Source organism: Gallus gallus, chromosome 12, assembly GCF_016699485.2.
Source record: "Gallus gallus isolate bGalGal1 chromosome 12, bGalGal1.mat.broiler.GRCg7b, whole genome shotgun sequence".
Lineage (NCBI taxonomy): Eukaryota > Metazoa > Chordata > Aves > Galliformes > Phasianidae > Gallus > Gallus gallus.
Window position 1 is genome coordinate 11,441,116 of NC_052543.1, and position 22,411 is coordinate 11,463,526.

The 22,411-nt window shown below is 50.2% G+C and overlaps 2 protein-coding genes and 1 non-coding gene across 6 annotated transcripts in view; 2 read left to right on the plus strand and 1 right to left on the minus strand.

The window, feature by feature from the left end:
* Positions 1–3,501: 3,501 nt before the first annotated feature.
* Positions 3,502–7,130, minus strand: TMA7. Its single transcript, XR_001468678.4, has 4 exons — positions 7,077–7,130; positions 6,947–7,002; positions 5,866–5,953; positions 3,502–3,672 (listed from the first exon to the last, which is right to left on the minus strand). It is a non-coding gene; the product is annotated as a translation machinery associated 7 homolog (transcript).
* Positions 7,131–7,198: 68 nt separating this feature from the next.
* On the plus strand, positions 7,199–11,855 carry CCDC51 (coiled-coil domain containing 51). 2 transcript variants are annotated; one of them, XM_414385.8, is made up of 5 exons: positions 7,199–7,457; positions 8,240–8,481; positions 8,610–8,956; positions 9,251–9,415; positions 10,990–11,855. In XM_414385.8, the coding sequence occupies exons 3-5, from the start codon at positions 8,639–8,641 to the stop codon at positions 11,764–11,766; spliced, it is 1,260 nt and encodes a 419-aa protein (XP_414385.3). In that variant the 5' UTR covers positions 7,199–7,457; positions 8,240–8,481; positions 8,610–8,638; the 3' UTR covers positions 11,767–11,855. The 2 variants fall into 2 exon arrangements, with proteins under 2 accessions (XP_414385.3, XP_004944672.2); XM_004944615.5 differs by having other exon boundaries at positions 7,199–7,278.
* A 5,657-nt stretch (positions 11,856–17,512) lies between these two features.
* Positions 17,513–22,411, plus strand: part of PLXNB3 (plexin B3) — a 67,458-nt gene continuing 62,559 nt past the window's right edge. Inside the window, exon 1 of one of the 3 annotated variants that reach the window (XM_046899754.1) lies at positions 17,513–17,613. The gene's annotated coding sequence lies outside the window, so the exon portion shown is untranslated. Of the gene's footprint in view, positions 22,360–22,411 lie in introns of all 3 variants that reach the window. The other 2 variants (NM_001389285.2, XM_040646059.2) reach the window with 2 other exon arrangements.

Consider the following 22,411-nt stretch of genomic DNA (forward strand, 5'->3'; position numbering starts at 1 on the left):
GAGGAGTACCACCCCACACAAGCACCAGTGGTACCATTTGAAAGGTACATATTCTACAGTCTTGTATCGTTATCAGATGACTATGGGTATCAGATGACTATGGGACTGGAGCTTTATGATAAGGTGGGGTTTCTGTTTCTCTGAACAGGCCTAGAGTTTAAGGAGAGAGTAACGCAATGCCAGCGTCCCCCTGAAAGGCACAAAAAGCATAGCAGTAGTGCCTCCTGCTGCTGTCCTGAACTTAGCTGGGCAGCATGGCATTAGCGTTTATTCTTCCTTTCCTTGAAACACTTCAGAATGAATAAAGAACCTGAAAATAAATAATGACTGTATACAAATGACTAAAAGGAAGAGGTTATGATTCTGTCTTTTTGCCAAACCAACACTGTTTTTTTTTACCTCTTCATTTTGGTACAGTCTCAGGCTAGTCAATATCCATGGGGTGGCACTCTAATCTTACACATTTGCTCTGAGAAATCCTGCCAGTACATACCTACATACTGCTAGGTATTTTGTAGTAATGCTGAGGTAGTCTCTGATGACTGATCCCAGGAGGGCTTTTTCAAATGCTGTGTCACCTCGCATTTAATTCTAAGTTTAAAATGGTTGCCCTGTGCTTTAGGAGCTTTCTTCTGTAAGGATAAGTTCTCGTAACACAATTTCAAGCAGAAAATGGTCTTAAATTTTTTGCACATCGAAGACAACAGTAGAAACAAAGTGGAAATTTGATGCTTTTAAGTCTATTAGATGTGCACACAGTCGGGGGGTTGCTTGTCAGAATTAACTGCCTTTGAATAGAAGTGAAGCATTTTAGGAATGTTAGAGAAGTTCCATGTTTAAGACCTCACAGGAACCAGTTAAGGAGGTATGATTCAGAGTAGGGTGTGATGTTCTTGGAACTAACTCCAAAGAGTGGGCAAAGCATTTTAAATCATTAGAGCATGACTGGAATTCATTACAGCAATCATATCCTTTAATAGATTGCCATATAAACAATATTTCCATCTATTCTGGTGCTATTTTAATCATTGGCATTCATTTCCTACTGCCCTCTGGGCTTTGTTTTCTCTCTGCCCTTCAGACTGGGGGTAATTTTATGTACATGTGTGATTTAAGACCTATACAGTCTTTGCATTAGTTTAACACTGAGCTGCAGCTGTGCTACGGAACGAATGTCATTCATAACGTAGCATTATGCAGAAACATACAATCAAAGTGCTCCTTTGTCAGCTTTATTTCCATAGCCTGATATTAAACACAGGAGGATTCTTGGCCAGGAAGGCAGTTCAATGTCTATGTTAAACTAAAGCCTGCTGAGAACTGCTCTCTCACAGCAGCAGTCTGTCACTTTGCCATTTGGTCTCCTTCCCTCTTGCCTTGGTTTCTGGGTGAAACACTTGTGTGTATTCTCTCATGCTGTGGAGCACGTGTTTCTGTTCACTCTTCATTTCACTCAGGACCACCTCGGTAACTTTAATCTGAGCAGCAACCTCATTCATTTCATTTAGTAATTCTTGTGTCAAACCATTGCTTACTGATACACTACCAAGGTCACATTCCTCTTCCCAGTGTTGAGGATGTTGTCTCCCATTCCCTCTTCCTGCCCATTTTAACCATCTCCCCTACCTTTGATACCATACCTACTTTGATGCCAAAGGAAAGCGGGCGTGCACTTGGGCTGTTTGTAAGGATCTGCTACCATATGCCAACCTATGACTGATGTAAGTAACCTACCTAACCAGCTACCCTGCATGAAAAAGAATTCCACTTGTAGTTTCAACCCTCTTTTCATCCAGCACTCTGCCCAAAGCCATTTAGCATATTTCAGAGGTTTATGCTATCCGTACAACTGTGACTCCCCCCGGTTAGCATCTTCCTCATTCTTGCCTCAGTCTTACTGCTTCTCTCTTAAACGCTTGTACCCACAACTTTACCTCCTCTTCTGCTTTGTTTCTGTGTGCCTTTTGTGTGCACCAAGGGTTTTGCTAATCAGCAAGAGCAAACATCACCTTGTTCAAAATAAACAGAGAAGTAAAATAAACAGTGTAGCCCTGCATGAAGTAGCCTGCTAATTTATGAGTTGTTTCCCAAAGCTCTTCCTCACCTTCAGAGGTTTTTGCTAACCCATTTTCAATTGTTTGGAGTTAATTGTGCCAGCCTTCACACTCAGAACTCATGATTACCAGCAGGTGTTTTTGGTTTTCACGTGTCACTTTTTAAACACAGCTAAAATAGAAAGGGTTACTTACCAGAGAAAGGGAAAGCTGTCAGCACAGAAACTGAGCAGCCCACAACAGGCAAGGTTGTTTCCCTCATTAGCACACAGCCTCACTTCCAGTGTTCTTGTACAGCAAATGTGAAGCTTCAGGGAAGCGTTCATTTCCTAAGAGAGTCATTTTCACTTGTACTGGACTGAGGAATGGGTATAGTAATGAAAATGGTGAAAACCATGATGTTGGTGTTGGGTTTGGACAAGTTTGTCCCTATCTCACTGCAGGAGTACACGTGCTTTTGGAGCTTTGAAGACGGTAAGCACTGAGGGCAGCCTGGATCTTCCTGTGGTGCTGCGTTTGGTTACTGTAACCCTGACCACCTTGCTCTGGTTTCAGCTGAGGGCTGCCTGAACTAAATCCCATCTTAGTTAACGGACATCTCCGGCAGCGTTGAAGATGTCTCAAAACAGGTATGAGCTATGCAAATACGAAATGCTTTCTCATGATTGCACCGGGAGTTTGCAGCCATACTTTCTTCCTGTGCTGCAGGAAACTCTGAGGGCCTTCAAACAAAATCTGAAGCAAGCTTGCTATCCTGCTAGCAGCTTTGTTCTTTGCTTGCTCAGCCTCCCCTAGAGCTTTGAATGTGCAGGACAGTTCATCTGTGCTTCCCAGCCTCCAATCGCACGGGGTGGATTTTCTTTGCGCAGCCATCAGCGTTTTGCCGTTCTGGAAGCGACTCCTCTGAGGTGGGCGCTGCTCCGTGAGGGGCGGACCGCCCAACGGTCGCCTCAGGTCGAGGCGGGAATCGGCTGGGCGGGAAAGTCTGCAACCGGCCAGCGCGTGCGGAGCGCGGCGCAGGCAGCAGCCCCTTAAGGCGAGAGGAGCACTGCGCACGCGCCAGCCAGCCACCTGCAGCTGGAGAGGAGCGCGGCTCGGACGTAACCAACGCGCATCCTCACGCGCAGCGGCCGGCAGGAGGGCACCGCGCGCGCGCAGCATAGCGCCGAGCTGCGGCGCGTGACCGCACGGCGGCGCCATTGCACCGCGAGGACGCGCGCCTCCTCCGTGCAGCGCGGGGCGGTCCCACGAGAGCGCAGCGCTGCCGGGGGGGCTCGTAGGGAGGCGCAGGCACGGGCGTGGGCAGCGCAACGCGAGCTCTCGTTCAGATACTTCCCAGTTCCAATGAGAGCGTATGGGGTATAACCCCATCTAGGACAGCTGCAACTAAACCTGAGCATCCAGATTAACCTTTTTTAAACACAAAACCTCCAGTAAAGAGAAAATGTCACCTGTTAACAAAAAGTTTTATTCTGACTAAACAAAATGTACAATGCTCTCCAAGTGCTAGCGACTTCTCCTCATGTTCCGAAGGCTGCAGATCCGCCGTGTAAGCTGAACGCGTCTTATCCTGCAGCTCGGAGCTACTTTTTGCCAGACTTCTTTATTCCGCCGCTCGCTGCCAAAAGAAACAGCACCACGGGTCAGACGTGGGTGGGTCCGACACAGCTGAGCTCCAGCACTGACAGCCCCACCAGGCCGCCCCTGCAGCTCACATCCCCACTGGTGAGCTGCTTTACTCTGAACGATTAACTTAATGTTGAAAACCGAAGTCCCTCCTGGAACTAAACGCCCCCATATTCACAAGAGCATAAAGTATTCAACAGTTCTTTGCTCCCCCATCGGTTACTTCTTATGCAGCAGTCCGATCAGACCAAATTTAAGGCTGAAGGAATAAAAGCGTGAGTATTTCTACAACAACCAGAGCCCCATTTGGGACTGCAGCCCCAGTGAAGCAGATACTGGAATTACGTGGGCATCTGCACACTGCAGTCCCCATTATTGAAGACGGTAAAGCACTGTGAAAGAACACAACGTATTAATGTGGCATTGAGTGCAGCACTTCTTGTAAATGCTGTTTGGTTTTGTTTTACAGCACGTGCCATAGCTGACCTGTGAAAGGAGAAAATGACAGTAAGGCCTGATAGTCAGCAGCAGACTTTGCACCATGATATGATTCTAACAGCGTTGCATTGCTGAGGCTCTTGGGCATAGTCTAGCTCCTACAACAATGTAATCTCTGTCGGCTCTGGCAAGCATTGGACGAGAACCAAATGACTGAAATTCAACCAAATAAAAGGAGGAGTGGTAATGGCACGACAGAGCCATCCAGATGTGCAGAGCTACTCACAACTGAAGCGTCTGATAGAGAAAAAGTTCAAGACAGCAGGGACAGAAGGAAAGCTCGGGGAATTTTTTTGCACATCTGTAATGCCAAAGACATTCTGTACATCCCACACCCAGCACATTTTTTGTAAGCAGATAAATCAGAGCAGCTAGATCCATCTGAGATAAACAGACAAGAAATACCCCAAGTCAGTGGGACTGGATTGTGTTCCGCCCCAAGAGCACAAACTCACATATGAAGTTGCAAAACTGCTGGCTAAGATTTGTAATTTATCAATACAGCCACTGCATCAGAGGACTTTATTGTGTCTTATTCTTCTATGTTGGTGATCTGCCAGCTACACTGCCAGCATAACTCCCATGTGCAGAAAGAGTTCTGGGATGAAACTAGAGAATCAGAGAGTCTAACCTTGATCTCTGGCAAGATAACAGCTTGTAATTAAGGCAAAAATGGATAAATGTAGTCCTGTGAAAGTTAGTAAGACTTCTGTAAATGATAAATCCTTAGTGACCTGCTGGAACTCAAAGGGTATCAATAAGTGTATGGATAAAGTGAATTCTGGTGATTTCACCAGAATTCAAACAGCATCTGACAAGACTCTGTTGCAGAGGTAGTTTGTGACACTAAGTTGCTGTGGGATTGCTGGGAAGGTCCTTCCAGGACCTGTCAAAGATTTAAAGTTTACTAAAGAATCAGCAAAGGGTGAAGTTTAAAGGTCATTATAGAATGGAGAAGGGATTGGCCACATTAATGGATGACATACAAAATAACCCAAAGGGAATAGGCAGGATGTACCCTTTAACACCCCTAGTACAATCCCTGCAAAGGACAGAGGAGTACAGAGGAGTGGACAGACAGTATTAACAGTATTTCCTACTGCCATCATTTGAAATATAGAGCAGGCTGGGTGAACGATCACAATCCAGACTGCAACATTTCTTATTTGACAGAGTGTACTTTAAATTCACTTAAGCAAGAGCACTGAAACCAGTCTTATTTCCAGTCACAGGTTTCTTTCGTGACATTTTTTCCCCCCTTCTGTCATGAATCTTCTGCTCTTGAATTTCATCCTCTAAGAAACCAAGTAATGGATTTGTTAAAATTTCATAATTGTGGCAAAGTCTGCCTTTCTTAATACACCTGGAAAGCAAAGGATGGTATGCTAAAATAAGAGCAGAAATCTCTCTGCACCATCCCACTAGAACAGCTTATAGAGCCTGGCACACAGCTACACCTCCTAAACCACAAACTGCATCAGTAATTTGGACGTTAAATTGCACAGTAAAAACAATAATAATTTAAAAAATAGCCTCTATTTGTTACTTCTGCAGCTGCCATCAGCCTCCGGGTATACGCTGAATAACTTAGAGGTACATCTCTTTTTATGTTTGTCAAGCAAAAACATTAAGCTTTTGAAGGCAGCAAGCCATTCGATTTTTCCTATCAGTATGGCACCTCACTTACCGAGGGGCCCTTTTCCAGCAGCCTTTGCTTTCATCTCCTCAAGTTTCTTTTGCTCCTCCTTCTGCTTTTGTTTAAATGCCAGATCTGTCTAAAGAAAAGAACAACAGTGTGTTAATGTCTCCTCCCCCAAAGAAGTTGGAAAACAACTGAAAGCAATGAGAAAAAAACATTATGTTCCAACAGCAATCAAAACCTAGCAGGCTAAACTGATGCAAGATGGCTCAGTGCTAGTAAATAAGCAAAACCTTCCAGAACAATGACAAAGACCACTAATCTTGTCCTTTCACAGCCTGCAGCCCCTCCAAATTTTCAGTTTTCTACAAAGAGAGCAAAAGCAGAACGGTCAGTAATTAGTCGACCAGACAACCAAGGCAATAATCCAAGCATCGGTCTAATGTTGGAATCAATATATAATCATAGAATCATTACCACTAGGATGAACTAGTCCAACCATCAGTTACCATTCAGCCATCATTAGTTAGGCAAAATCTCTCAAAACCCCACTCATTGGGTCCTTGCAATTGATGCTACAACGTTTGTAACTGCTTTTGGAGTGGGCTGTTGCCACAGTTCATCTCCATCCCTCACTGTCTTGTCCCTCAGTGGCTTTTGGCAGCGTTACCAGGAACCTGGTACTTGCTGCTGTTCTGTCCGTGCACACAGCACTGCTGCCTACAGAACACAGTTTGCTTTGTCTGTCCATTTTACTAAAATTCATATTGATCATTTGTTTTCTCATTGTTTAACACAGAGTTTGAAAGCTCCTTAACAGTTCTAACGATTTCATAACGATAAAGCTTATTCATAAGGCCGTGGATTGATTTTTCCTTTTTCAAAGAGGCACCTCTCTCTTTTTCAGTCACTGGTGCCTCACACACCCCCTGTATTTCCCAGAACTAACAGCTTACCCCTCCACTCTGAGCCCTCATGCCCAGGGATCCGCAGCAGGAGGTTCAGGTACATCTCCAGCATATTTCCCTAGCGGATCGCCCGCGGTTTCCGTGCCCGTTCCCGCATCCCACAGCACGCCGAGGTGCTCGCTGTGAGGAAAGATGCTCGCCTCGCCCCCCCACCGCCCTACCTCATCCAGGTCCTTCGTCTGCTTCTTCGGCTGCTTCAGCGGCTTCTTCTTGCCGCCTGCAAAGAGAGGGGGCGGTGAGAAGCAAGGAGAAAGCGCAACCGGCGCCTGCAGCCCCCGGGCCCAGCCTTACCCTCTCGGCCCGACATGATGCCAGCACCGCTCCGCTTTGCAGCCCACCGCTTCCGTCTGACACCACACGGCCGCCGTAGCACTTCCGCCGCTGCTACTTCCTCCTCTGCCACTTCCGTTTCCGGCGCCGCGCCCCGACCCTGCGGGCAGGAACGGGCGCGGGAGGTGTGTGAGGCGGTGCCCGGAGGTTGCCGCCACGCCAGGTAGGGCCCTGCAGCCGGGCTCGTCCACCTCAGCGGTAGCGCGGGGCGAATGTCCTCGCGGAGCGCTCTCCTCGGGGGCGGGGAAGCGCGCTTTCCTTCTGCTGGACGACGCGGTGGTGTCGGGGCACGGCGCGGTTGTGCTGCCGGGAGAACGGCGCTGCTCCGTCACTGTGGGCGCGGTACGTTGTATTGCTTTGGGTAAAAACAGGTGGTGAGGCGTTCACGGAGCCGGCGGCTGCTGCTGCTCTGCGTTGCGCGTGCCTCATCGGGTATGAATGGGCCTCCAGGATGAGGAGCCAGGTTAAAAAAAATCACATGGCAAACGACTTCCACTGGGGAAACCCTTTCTGTGTTTGCACGCGTGTTGCCCCCAGCAGGCTAAAGTTAGCATGGGTAAACCGTTGCCAAACAAAGCAGAACAGTTGCAGTAGTGCTTACGGTTTCCTGTATGCTCTGTGGGTTTTTTAATGCTGTTCTGGTCAAATCCTGGCGTAGCTTTACCCGAACTATAGGCATTAATTGAGGCTCCATCACGCTTCGGTGAGATTTTGCCTGTTTATGCAGTCTTCAGAGGAACGTGCTGAGCAGAAAATAGAAATCTTCCTTGCACATCAGTGCTGTATTAAGCAGCAGCCGGAGTTGTTTCTGCAGGGCAAGCAAGAATTTTAAAACTCATTTTAAGACGCAGCCGTAACGGTGCATTCAGTGCCCGATGTCTGTGTGAGCATTTGGCTCCTTCTCATAGTTCAGTTTTGCAGGAAGGCTCCCAGAAAAGCCCACGTTCGGTTTAGCACTGCTGTGTTTTCTCTCTGCCCTTTATATATTTGCCTTTCTACTCTTCAGTGCTTTGGTTATCTGTGGAGTGTGAGGCACGGGGAATGATGAAAGCCCATTCCTTTCCCTTTTCAGGTTTTTTCTTTTTTAATGCCTCTTTCTCATTTCTTTTTCTGTTCTTTTCCAGGATTGTTAGCACCTGTGATATCGTGTGCCCAACTCAAATGTGAAAGCACAAAGCAAGCTTTCATATGGCAGCCACATCTGTGCTGAAGCACTGCGTTACTTCACAGCTACTCCTGCTGCTGTCTGTGCACAGTCACTATGCAATGAGTTAATCAAGCAGCATGGCAGAAGTACTTAATTACAGCAGAAAAGCAGGAATCTGTGGCACAGCTGTTCTTTGCTGAAAACTGGAAAGTTTCCTATGTAAGTAATGCTGTAAAACTAGCGATGGTTTGTCCATCCTTGAATTGTATTGGTTTTTTGGCATACATGTTTAATTTTAAGAGGCATTTACCAGCCTTAGTTTAATAACTTTTTTCTTTTCCTTCCAGCGCTTTTCTTCAGTGATAGAATATCAGACATGGGGCCAATGAAGTATAAATCAAGTGTGTCATCAGTGTCCTGTGGGTTGCAATATCACCATGCTTTGATAAAGCAGAGTCAAAAAATGAACGTACACTTGGTGCGGACTTACTGTGCGCCCGGACCGAAGAGGCCTGAAGGCAAATCAGCCATAGAAACAGCTGTGGGCATTCTGAACCGCGTGGCGGAGGCTGGGGCTGTTGTGGGGAAGAACTCCCTGCAGAAAATATCTGCAACTGGCAAGAACTGGTGGGACAAATACGAAGAGTTCGTTGGGCTTAATGAAGTTCGGGAGGCTCAGGGAAAAGTGACAGAGGTAAATGTGGAGATAATGTAAAAAGATAAAATGGAAAATTATGACTTAAGCCATGAGGAAGACTGGCTGTGAGGCTGAAAAGAGCCTCCAGGGAGAACTGTGTCTTTCTTTCTGCTTTAACTGGCTGTGCGGGTATTATGACTGAGTTCTAGTCTACTAAGCTCAACACACATAGTATATCCCCTACACTGTGATGAATTGTGTTGCTTTTATTTTCCTCCCTGAAATCCATCTGACCAGCAGTTTAAGTTGATCCGTTAATAAGTCTCTAAAACAAATAATCTCTCTTCTCAGGCTGAAAATGTCTTTATGATAGCTCGAGGGATAGTACGGCAAGCTCGTGAAAATGTGGAAGCCCAGCAGATAAAGCTGAAGGAAGTTCGGGACCGCTTGGACAGGGTCTCTCGAGATGACACCCAGTATTTAGAACTGGCTACACTGGAACACAGATTGCTGCAGGTAACTTTCTGGTATTTGAGTGCTGGCAAACACGATGAAAACATACGTACTTTGTTTCTGTCACTGGTGACTGGTCCTGCAGATGTGCTTTAGTATATAAGTACAGTCATCTGAGTTAATTTTTATGATACTTGTTTTAACTGAGGTAACGTGGATGATTTGATCTGGTGGTGGAAATCATGTTCGTCTTACAACAGGGTAGTGCATTTAGAGACAAAAGCTGAAAAACCTGGAACACTGTTTGAGTGGTGACAGGTGCATGTAAAAAAAAAAAAAAAAAGATGGGATTCAACCAATTAGTCTTCCATGTCATAAGACAAGTGCATTTCTGGTTGTTAAGCCATCAAAATTCTCATCTGTCTTCCATCAGGCTGCAGCACCCACATAGTTTACTAAGATTTTTGTCAGAGAGCAGTTAAGAGCAAGGCTGCTCCATGAGGGAGAACAAGCAAGAAGATGAGGGGGACCACAGCACAGGCAGGGGCAGTGTCCTGCACTAACAGAGTGCAGTCCTCCTGCACCCCACGTGGAGGAGCCAAGCAAGGCTGGCAATAGGAGCACAGTCATCCACGGTCCATCGGTCACAGATAAAGGCGTGGTAGCAGCTCAAGCCAGAAATCCAAGTGAAACTGCAGGAAACAGGCCTGGAAACTGGCCCATCTATGGCAAAGCTTGGGCAAGTAGTTAATAGCTATGCCTGAGCTTAAATGGATCTTCTGAATCAATAAGCAGAGCAGCAGCAAAGAACTAAAAAGAGCTGTCCAAAAAACAGATCAGGTCTGCGTAGATGAGATTTCAAGAACAGAGCTTTGTGTCACTGTGGAGAAAGGTAGAACTGAAGTCATCACTGTATGGTGGTATTGCTGTCTTACAAAGGAAGTGCATGCTCAGAAGACTGAGATAATTTGGGGAATGCAGTTAGTTGACAGACAGGTTCACTACTATCAAAAACAATTCTTCCTTTGCTAAAACGACAGAATTTTACTGCAGGAAAATAACCACAGTTTCCACTGTTGTGCTGAGATTAAACTGGCTGACAAAAGGAACTGCCACACCAAAGCCAGGAGGGGCAGAGAAGGAAGGTATATGTCTTTGAACAGGGAAAGAAAGTGAAGGCAAAGGAATGAGAAGAATATGTGATCATTTGATGAGCCTTTCCAGGACATCCTTTTCAGAACTATTTTCAGTTCCTGTTTTAAGGGAATTACAGCTGAGATGGAGAAGTGGGGTAGAGGTGGTGTTTGGAGAAGTACGCAGAGCCAGAGAAAGCTTTCTTTATGGGGAGAGAAAAGCTGTCCATTCATAGCACTTTTCTATCGTCACCACGTGACAGATTATTCCTTAGACAGTCTTCAAATGGAATTCTTGATCTCTTCTGTTTCTTAGCTTTGACTTAAAATGACGTCTCACCAATTTAAGTAGGAATAATAAAGAAAATCATACATTTAAAGGAAAAATCTGTGAAACAATTTATGAAACAACTGATGGATGCACTTTTTTCCTTTTTTTTTTTTTAATAATCTGAAGTTATAAAACGGTGTCGCTTTTCCTTCAAAGCGCTGTGTTTCTTGCAGGAAGAGAAGAGGTACCGAGCTGCCTACTTAAATGCAGAAGAATCTGAGCGAGAAAAATTTTCTCTCTTCTCCGCTGCTGTAAGGGAGAGCCATGAGAAAGAGCGGACAAGGGCTGAAAAAACAAAGAACTGGTCTATTATTGGTTCTGTACTGGGAGCCATTATAGGTGTTCTTGGTTCCACCTATGTGAATCGAGTAAGGCTGCAGGAACTGAAAGTCTTGGTGCTGGAAGCACAGAAGGCCCCAATAAATCTGCAAGAAGCCATCAAAGAACAGGCATCCACCTATGACTTGCAGCAGAAGGATCTCAGTGATGTCATAGCAGACCTGAAAAACATTCTGCAAACAAAGACGTCGCAGGGAACAAAAGAAGGTGTTTCACTGGCAAGAGAAGACAGGAGTGACTCCATAAAAATAGATTCTCTTCTAATTCCTCTAAAAGAACAGCTTAACTACACCAAACAAGTCAGCTCATGTCTCGGCAGTTTACAGCAGCAGTTCACCCGTCTGCAGGAAAGCGTAGCACAAATAATTTCTGAGGTGCAGAGTGTTAAACTTGCGGTTCATTCTAGACCTATGGACAGAGTAACAGCCAGGTCCTCGGGGGAGAGTAAGGGCCAGGCTTCTGCTGTGAGAGATGTGATTCTAGAGTTGTGTGATACAGAGCGGAGACTGGAATCACAAATCAAGAGAAATTCTATTTACAGCACTGCACTGACATGTACTGTGTTTGCTGTTAGTCTACCAGTACTCTATATTTTACTGAAAGGGAACTGACCTCTAATGAATTGCCATAATTTACTAGATTAATAAAAGTAAACTTGCACTGTGCTTAGACTACAACTCCAAATAAATTTGTGCTAGCATTTCTCATGCTTTCTGCTGTGTGCTTGGGAAACTTGTCAGGACTGACCATCTACTGCTGTAGGCTCCGTGTTAACCCCATGCTAAGGCTTTGACTTGCTGTGTGGCTTTTAACTCAAGTGGGAGTGTCCACTGTTTCATCTGTTGATTTAATTTGCTGATTGACTCTTGTACTGTTGAGTCTCATGTATTATGCCAGTTGGTGAGCTTCATCCGGAGCTTTATTTGTGGGTTTCAGTTCAAGTGATTCTTTCAATCTGTTGTTGATCAAAGTTCTTCATGTGTAATCCTTTATAATTTCACTCCTGATGTAATAATTCTGCAGTTTGTCTGCACACAAAACATTAGAAGTCATTTTACCAGTCAGGTAGAGATATTTGCTCTGATGTTTTTTGGGTTGGGTTGTTTATTTTTGGTTGGTTTTTTTGTTTTTAATCTAGATGCAATAGTTTGCTGTGTAACAAACAGCAGGAGTGATACAGACAAGGAGGACTGAAGTTATCATGGTATAACATACAGCCTCGTGTGGCTCGACAGTCAGGTGGTACCTTTAAAATATACTTAAATCATACATGGTTGCTTTCTGATTATTGTGAAGCTTCCAAAAGCATTTCTGGAACTTTAGCCATGCTACTGGCAGGTGCAGAGATGTGTTAAGTGCAGTGATGTTTATTCTGCAGGTACAAGTCAACTGTCTTTTCTCTACAGGCTCCTTGACCCGTCATTCCCTAGCTATTTTGTGCTTGCAGTAAGCAGCTTTGGAAATCGCTCTTATCCTCAGTAGTTTGGAACTGTCTTCAGTTTATATTCTTTTAGTTATGTCCTGTCTGGAAATGCTGTTCTACAGCAGTATTTCTAAGATGGTATTTTATGGTAACGGTGCTTTGCAAACTACTCCAAAACAGCAACTGGGAAGAAGTGAGGTCCAGCTGTTTTTCCTGGAAGGATTGAAGAATGGCTGGCTGAGGAAAAACGCCGTCTAAACAGCTCAGTGTGAGTGTCTGTGTATGGCCTGACACAAAGTCATCGGTAGTTGTTGGTATCATTTTCTCCCTGTGATGGTAGCAGATAAGCAAACCATACTTGGAGCTCAGGTTCTTCCAGGCACTTCTGTGAAACCTTTGCAAAACACTGACAGCCTGACTTCACGCTCAAATGCCTTTGTGTGAGCATTTCAGAACGACTAAGCTGTGTTTAGTACACACTGATACGTGAAGCCCTTTCCCAGTAAGCATGGGAAAAACAGCTGCAGGTTTTGATTGTAAGCCTTCTAAGACTGTAAGATGTTTGGGACATCTGCTCTGAGGCACCAACTTCATTTGGTACCACTGGGTGCTATTATAACATGACTGAGCAAACAATGTTAGGAAAGGCCTGTGCTGATTCAGTACTTAGAAGATGAAATGTGCAAAGGGTGGTTTTGGGAAGGACTGCTGCTGATTCTGTGTTGATGGTTCGGAGTGTAGTTTGCTGGGGAAGCTGTTTGATCCGAGGGCTTGAGAGCTGGGATAAAACTTCCCATTCAGCTGCATCAGGATGTACATATACGGATCAGTGCAACTTTTCAAATCTGTAATATCTTATTTTCTCATTTCACAAACGTTTCTACAGGTTATGCTTCTTGCAGAAGCTCGATGAAAATCAGAGACAAGCGTGTGATGGAAGAACAAGGGATAGCACAGCAGTTCCGTTTGTATCTGAAATGTGAGAAGAGCTGCATGGGTGATATGTATCAAGGTGAAAATAATGATCTCATCCTCTGTAGGGAGTTCAGAGATTCAGGAGTAGGTTCTGTGTGTGCAGTGCCCTACAGCTGGCACAGTTCATTGTTAGAGCTGCTTACAGTGCTCGTGCTCTTCCTTGATAATCCTCTTACGTAAAGTGACAGCAGAATCATTACAGTGAGGAGAACAGCAACTTGTAACAGCACTTGGGAGGACAGATGTGTGCTCCCTGCGTGAGTCATCACTCCGTTGTGGCAACGGCCTGCAGCTCAGTGCTCTGCCACACGTGCACCCCAGAGGCAGAAGGTGTGGCTGCGCAGTGCCAGCTGTGCCTGGGGCTGAGGGCAGTATCCAGGACGACAGCAGAGCACAGGCTGTACACCTCAGCTGGGAGCTACTTCATGCTAGCTCTCCTCATGGCAACACGAGCTGTAAATACACAAGTCTGAACAAAAACAACCCAGCTATATGCTGAAGTATTTATTGGAGTGCTCCCACTAGTGAGGTGTGTTTGCATTGCTGGCAGTGACTTACAATGCATACAGTGACGTCTCATTGCATTTCTCCTGGCAGTTCAGGCACGGCCAGGTGAGTGGTTTGTTGCTTGTGTTCTTCTGAGCTATTCTAGCAACAAAATAACACAAACCAAACAGCAGTGCTGCGTTGCATACCTGTGGATTATTGACAGAGTTTACACTGGTGGTTGAGTTTTGCTTTTGGGAGTGGGGTCTCTCAGCTGCAGCTTTCCTTGTGCAAGAGAATTCTGCCTGCTAAGCCCTTCAAGACTGACATTCTTGTACTCTATGAGCAAAGTCCTCTGGGTAGGATGGCTCAGCCCAGCTGTGTTCCCCAGGTGCTAACCAGTGGAGATGGTGGTTGCAGTCTTTTTTGCAGGTGTTAATGAGACGAATGGCTGACCTGTGCGTCTGTAAGTCAGAGTAAGGCAGTGCAGTTTCTTGTTATTTCTGCTGCTAACCAAGACACAGAAGAGAAGAGGGAACAACTAACAGCATCAGGAAGGCTGCGAGTGGACAGTGACTATAAAAAAGTGAATGGCAGTTGTCTGAACTTGGCTCCTGCTAAGCTATTTTGAGTTCTTGCTGCTCCATGGGAAGCCACTCTTAACTGAAGAGCAAACAGCCTAGCTGGTGGCTATGGAAAATACATGGAATGAGGTCACTGCTGCCTTCTAACAGTAGGTGCATTCTGAAGAGAACTTGCCCTTTCTTCCACAGAGGAAAGGAGTATCAGACATCGCTTATGAATACAAAACAAAGGCGACTATGTGGTATCACAATCAGTCCATGTCTGTGTATTCGTTCTTAGGGTTTGGATGTTCCGACATCCTGGTTGGAAGCTGCAGGTGTTCCTGTTGATCTGATTGTAACTATGTTTGGCAAAGACAGTTTCTTGCGTAGAATACCTTCTAAAAACAAATACTTCCTTCTGTGTGGCGATGAGGAGCAATAAAACTGTTCTGCTTACTTCAGGAGAGCAGTGAGATTAGCAGCAGGAGGGAGGATTGTGCACACGTGTGGGCAGCTGCAATCGAGTATGACCCGGAAAGTATCACATTCACAGCTATTTTTCAGAGTCACATTGGTGGGGTGCCTTCTCAACCAGTTTTGAAATACTATACAAGGAATTTGTTTTTAAGGCTGCTTTGCACGCTTCTGCTATAAACCTTTAATTTTCAATGGCTGCAGCCTACAGCGGCCTTCCTGTGAGCGTGCCTGAAGCAAGCGGCCCGGTAGAGACTATTGGATTGAGTTTGGGAGCAGGCCTTCAACATCGCTGCTGCTGTTGCAAAGGCAGAGGTGCCCGGATGCAGGGAATGAGGACCATGGTGCTCTTTCTGAACGCGCTGACAAACTGAAACCCTGATTGCTGCAGAGCAGGGCAGATCTGGCCGAGCTTCTGCCGGTCCCTGAATCGCTGCTGTAGATGCAGTTCGTGGCCAGGACTCACTTGTGACTTTCTGAACCAGTTTCAGGGAGAGGAGGAAGAGCAAGAAGAAAATCAGAAGGGGTATAAGCAGCTGCTGGTCTTGTGATTACCACAGCAGTTACATAAGAAACTCAGCTAACCTGCTTAGAAGCAGCTGCGAGCAGGGGCTTCCAAGGGGGAGAATCCTGTATGGATCTGAATATATAAAAAACCCCCTCGATAGATGGGAATCAGAGGCTGCTGAATGGACAAATCAGTGCCGTGTTCGCCCGTTCAGCCGTGCCCTGCCCGAGAACCGCCTCGTATGGCTGTTGTGGGATCAGTACCGCCGTGCAGAGCGATGGGATCTCCTTCCTGCAGGGGGAGCGCGGCGCTGCACCGCCTGGGATGCGCCCGGGGCTGCGGGGGGCCCGAGAGGCAGTGGGGTGCAGCCCCCCGGCACGGCTCTCTGCCCTCTTTTCCAGCGTGCTCTCCCGGCTGTGGCGGGTTGGGTTGGGTTAAGTTGCTGCCTTTTTAATGAAGCTTTTCAATGCGTTTGTTAGGGGTTTTTTTTAAGGCGGACTGAAGGGGCTGCAGGTCGGGACTGGCTCCGGAGGAAAGGCAGGCAGGGGATTGGCGTCTTGAGTCAGGAATGGGTTGGAGCAAAGGAAAAAAAAATGATCTTTTTTTTTTTTTTTTAACACTCTTAGTCACCAAAGCTGGATTTTGGTGGGGTGCGGCAGATGTGTCTGATGTGTGAGACGGGGATAAGTTTTGGGAATGAGCCCTAACCCCAACGGCGGTGCAGAGGTGGGAGTGTGGCAATAGGGTGGGTTCCTCGGCCTGGGTGAGGAGCTGCAATGCTGGGTGTCCCCGGGGTGTCCCCGCGTGCGGGGAGCAGCTGGGCCGCCCTACAGACAGTCCCTCTGTGGGAGCCGCCCCATACTTATGCTGCCAGACATCGCTTCTCCCTCAGAAAGCAGCGGTTTGGTGGGGTGGGAGCAGATGGGCGACGCAGCGTAACAAAGAGAGTGGATGTTCAGCGACACTCCGTGCCGCGGGGCCGCACCGGCAGCCTTCCTCTGAAACGCCAGCAATGCACGTGGGAGGGAAGTCTGCCCCGGCCCTGCACAGAGCAGCTCTGCGCCTCCAGCACAGCTCTGTAGCTTTTCCCCCAGCAGGGAACCGGGAGCGACGGGCACGCGGCTGCCCGTGTTTCCTCCTCCCGGCAGCTCGCTGCAGCCGCGGCCGCGTCCTCCGTGCTTTGCTCAGGGCTGGGCGCTGCCGGCACGGCCCGTCCTTTGTGCGGCCCTTCCGCACATCTGCCCGCGGCCGCAGCCCTTTGTCACGGCGCTCGGTCCACCTGCGGCGCGGCGCGGCGCGTCACGGCCGGCCGTTGTGTGGGGACGAGGCCGGGCAGCGCGGCACGTCTGGGAGCGGCACAGAGGTCGCAGTGTAAGCCCGCAAAACGGGCGCGTGAACGGCGCGGCCGCGCGGAGCCGTTACCGACGGAGCGCGGCGCCGTGCGCTGGGCTTTGTGCCGCCCGCCCGGCCGTGTGGGGCGCGTGCCGCGTTTCGCTTCTGTGCCGCCGTCCCCGCGCCGCTGTGGGGCTGCCGGTAGCGGCGCTTTTGTTACGATCCCGGCTCCCTGCGCCGCGCTTCCCAAACGGCGCGCGGGGCCGTGCGGCTCCTCGGCCACCTGCTGCTGTGGGACGGCTCCTCCGGGCCGACACAAAGCCGACGCGGCCCACCGCGGCTGCACCGCACGCCCCTCGTTCGGGACGACCCGCGGCCACTCCGCCCCGCTCCTCGCTCGTCCCCGCCGGCTCCCGGGGCCGGCCCGGCCCGGCCCCCTCCCGCCGGCAGCCAATGGCGACTCGGGGCCGCCCGAGGGTTCGGCGCCGCCGGCGGGGGGGGGTCCCGGCCTCCGCTCGGACCCCGCGGGACGGGAGAGGGGCGCGGCCTCGGCGGGCGGCGGGCTGCGATTGGGTGGGGGCGGGGCCGGCGCTGGGCGGCTCGGTGCGGGCGGCGCGCCTCGGAGGGGAGCGGAGCGGGGCGGCAGGTGAGGGGCGGCGCGGCCGGCGGGGGTCGCGGTGGGGGTGCGTCGCCGGTACGGCCGCGGCCGGGCTCGGAGGGTGGGGGGGCGTTAACGACGCGGTGCCGGGGGGCGGCGGGCGGCGGCAGGTGCGGCCCGGGGGCAGCGCTTTGTCTCCGCGTGGGGGATGGGCGCGGCCCCGCGGGGACCGGAGTGCTGTGGGGCCGCCCGGGGCCGTCAGCTCGGCGATGAATCCCGCCCCGGGCCGAGCCCCGCGCCCGGCGGCGAACCGCGGTCCCGGTGCGGTGGAAGGGGGGGGGGGCTCCGGTAGCGGACTCCCGCGGGGGGGGGGGCGGTAGCGGGGCGGCCCCGGAGGGAAAGGTGGGAGCGGGGCCGTGCCGGGTCCCGGGCCGGGAGCTCCGCCCGAGTGCGGGGTGCCGGGAGCTTCCCAGCCCCGCGGGGCCGTGCCGCTCGGAGGGCCGGAGCCGGCATCGTAGCGGCGGGAAGGAGCGAAGGGGGCGCGGGTGGCCCCGGCCCGGCAGATACGGCGGCGGTTGGAGCGCTGAAGTCTCTGGCGCCGCTCCTGGGACCGCCGCACCGTGCCCGGCTCGCTCCGCGGTTAGACCCGTTCTGCGGACTTACAGCCGGCTCCATCGCGGGCTGCGGGGAGCTGAGCCGACTGCCCGTATCCCGCGCCGTGCTTCCCCGGCACCGCGGCGCACGGCAGGAGGCGGCTCCGAGACGGGCACCTCCGGTACGGGAAGGCCGTGTGCTCCGCGCTGGGGCCGTGCCCTCTCGATCCCCCCGGCCCCGCAATAGGAGCCTGTTGTGCCGTGCCGTGCCGGTGCCGTTGGGGCTCTTCCCGTCGGAACTTTGTGCGCTCGGTGATGCCCGGCGCGGCGCTGAGCGCGGTGCGTTCGGGTCGGGAGTCGCCGTTTGAACGGAGTGCTTTGTGTATGAAATACAGGAATCGGCGAGCGCTGCGTTAATGGTGTCCCTGCGTGTGTGTGTGAGGTCGGCAGCCGAGCTGGGGCTGGAGGTGTTGCTGTGGGTCAGAAGGTTGGAGCGCTGTCCCGCGTTCTGCGAGGAATGGGGCTGCTCGTTGCAAACAGCGCGGAGTCGTGCAAGTGGTAATGGGGCGTTTTGGAGGCCGGCGTGTGTGGCAGCGCTGCGATCCGCAGGGCAGGGGCTGGGCTTGGGCTGCGGTCGGGCCAGAGAGCTCCCAGATCGCAGGGCCACCTATGGAATTTTCTCTTGAAATGTCTTCCAACATGTGAAAAGAGTTAGGTTAGTAATACGATTAACGATATCTAATCAGATTAAAATTACCAGCATAACTCTCTCGAGAAAGGTGAGCGCGGCGGACTGTCAGTGCTGTTCCCTCTGCTTTGTGCCGGGCTGAGGAGGGTCCTCTGAGTGCTGTGCTGGTGGGACCCAACGCACGCAGAGAGGGTCTGTGCTGTGGGATGGGGCTGCCTGCCAGCAGAGGCGCCTGCCCGGGGGTGCTGCCCGGCTCTGTGCAATGAGAAAGGAAAGGAACGGATGCTGCTGCTCCCCGGAGCAGCGCTGGGTGGGGGCACGGCATGCTTTGTGCTGTGGGGTCACCTGCTGAGGGGACGTTCAGAAGGAGGTGAGGCAGCCCCGGTCCTTCCTGCTTCTCAAAGCAAAGCATGAGAACTTCAGCTTCTCCGCCTCCCTTGTTCGCCTGGGCACAACGGGAGCAGAGCTGGAGCCTTCCTGTTGCTCTTTGGTGAAGCCCTGCGTTTCATGCTCATCTGTCCGTGGCTCCTTTGTCACCTATTGCAGAATTACTGAATAGATTCATCTTTTGCTGCTCGTCGGAGCCACAGGGGAGCTGCTTCTGCCTTGGTGGGAGCGTGCCAGCTGGCTCTCGTTGTGCAGGTATCGTTTTCCTCACCCTGACATCTCTGTCATCTCTGACCTGGTGGCTGTGGTGGCTTCTTTGCAGGAGGTTTGCATTGCTCTTTATCTGAGCATTGTCCCGTTTGCCCTCAGTGCATGCAGGGATTCCTTAGAGAGCACAAGCACATGCTTTCTGCCCAGAGCCGTACGGGTTTGGTGTTGGTGCTGTGCAGCCATCCCTCTGCCCTATAGTGCCCCATAGCCCGGACTGTGGGTGCTGGCACTGCAGCATTGCTGAGGATGCACCAACCTGTGCTGCCACTGCCAGGAGAAGCACAGGGGTTTGCTGTGATCTCTGGAAGCGCTGCTGAAGTAAGGGCTTGTTTCCACTACTCATAATTTCTATATTTTTTTAGCCAAGATTAACTGAGAGATCAGAGTGATTTCTGAGGTTACAGGAAGCAATTTAGGTCTCCATCTCGTTAACTACAAGCCGGCACTGCCTCCCAATGCTTGTGGAAAAAAAGTGAAAGGAACAGATGGTGTCAGCTTAGGTGGATTTTATTTTTGTCTCCTATTTGGCAGAAGTTAAAGTCATTTCGATTCAGAGTCTCTTTTAAAGTGAGGGTACAACTTTCCAACCTCTTATGCCACCCCCCTCAGAAATGAAAAGGAGGGGAGAAAGAAGCGCAGCAGAGCTTTGTGTTGGTGTGATCTGATAGGGAGGTTTTCAAAGTTGGTCTAAAGCAGGAGGTGAATCTTCGAGTGCTTCAGATCCGAAGGAAATTCCCAGATGCCAGACTTTAATTGCACGTGAACTTTACTTGTTTGCTTGCAGTATAAACACTGCGAGCGCTGCAAAGAGCGCTTCTCGTGTGCCTGGCAAGTGGGTGAGCCTCACATTGCTTTTGGCTTTGAAGTTTAACTTTGGAACGGCGCGGAGTGGGTGGGCTGAGCTCCCGCAGCCTCTGCTCTGCACCAGGGCTTCTGCTTTCAAAACCCCCTCCGCCCCGTAGCAGTCCTCTGTTAGAAAATGGTGCTCGTTTCCTAAAGCGGATGGTATCGTTTTATCTTGCTGCTCGTGTCTGTTCCCATTCATCTCGTGTCTGAGGTCTTTTGTCTGTGCCGGGGGGCTGTAGGTGTCACGACTCAGGGTGAAGCTGTTGCAGCAGGACGCTGCTTGCTGGGTTCTGTGCTTCAGGGAGGCAGGGGAAGGCTGTGCCTGGCACTGCGGGGGGGGGTTGGTTGTGTTCAGGCATCTGTCTGTGCTGCTGGAACAAGCTTTCTGGCCAAATTGCATTTAGCTCTATAAATAGAGTGGGTATATTTGACGTCTTTCCCCACTGTAATCTTTCTGAAAATTACAGTGTTAGCAGAAGTGTGTTCAGCTTAAGGCTCCTACACATGTGTGCATCCCAAATGATTTTTGTTTTGAATGCTTCCCATAGCTCTCCTGTCCTGAGCCGTAGTGTGCTTTATAGGTGACACTGCAGCTCTGTGTTGGGTCACAAAGAGCCGGAGGGCACAGATCTGTGCTCTGCTCCTGGAGAACGTGTGCTCTTGGTGTCAGAATCGTTTGAGTCGGAAGAGATCCTTAAAGGCCATCTGGTCCAACCCCTGCAATGAACAGGGACACCCACAGCTCCATCAGGTGATCATCCAGCTGACCTTGGGTGTCTGCAGGGACGGGGCACCACCACCTCTCTGGGCAACCTGTGCAAGTGCTTCCCTGGTCGTGCTGCTGCCTTCCAGCGGCTGCCCCGTACCCTGCATGACACTGCGAGGAGTCCTGGGCTGCAGTCCCCGTGCAGTGCCAGCCTCTGGGAACAGCTGGCTGAGCGAGCACGGGAGGAAACGCTCCCAATAGTGCTCCCTGAGTGCTCTGCTCAGATGTGCATCCCTCGGACATGAATTTGGGATGCAGAAAGGAGCTGGGATGTCAGAGATGCACTTGTATCTACTGGCCCAGACCTCATCAGAAGTCATGTTAGCACTGAATGTAGGGTTTTGGATAGCTTGGGTTTAACAGCCTCGAAGTTACTTGTTAACGCTTTCAGCTTTAAGCCTTATTGTATCTCATGTTCCTCCCTGCAAGTGCTGGAGAAAGCAGATCTGTGGATTACCGTGCAGGAAGCGTTCATGTGAGGGGGTTTGGTAACTTCTGGCATCATCTCTCTGCTGCCTTCCCCACCCCAGGGCCCTGAGCTCCTCTCACCCATAGCCCACAGATGGCTGTGCTGGAAAACTGAAGCACAGAACAGCTCTGGGCTTCTGAATGCCACTGTCAATGTTTTGACCTCCATTTGCATGCTGTTTGGCTTCCCGCATGCAGATCGCAGCCCATTACTGATTGATTCTGCCCAACAGAATGGTAAAACAGGCGTGTGGCGGCATTCATTGTATGGGAGCGATGCGTGCCGCTGTGGGAAGCAGAGAGGTGGGAACTGGGGGCTGTGCTTATGTGCCAGCTCTTGTTTGCTCATGTAGTGTTCCAATAGAAGTTGCTGAGATGAACTGTGGAAATGTTGAGCATAGGGGGAGACTAATAGTGAGTTTGGATTCTGACCCTTAGCTGGGATGCATCCTGGCTTACATTTCGTGTCAACCTGCGGCTATTAGGAGAGACTCGAAGCAAAGACCATGAGGACTTCTGGCTTTTGTCCTCCACGTGGGTGCAGCTTTCTTGCGGCTCCAGCTGAGCTGTGTTTCCATTGCTGGGCTTCCCAGCTGGGCTGAAGTCTCTGAATTAAGGCTTTAAATAGTAGAAAGCATAGGCAAACTGGTAGCCACATTGCAAGCCCGTGTTATTGCAGAGCCAACCACTGCAGTGCACCCACAGCATCCTACAGCATGGACCACCTATAGCCACAGCTCTCGCAGTGGATTAATGAATGCCAAACTCATTAGCTACAGACAAATAACATCTAAATAGAGGTGACCTTCCGGATAATGACAATGGTGAGCTTCCTGCTGGGGGGTCACGTGTGCTGTTGAGGTACAATTTGGTACT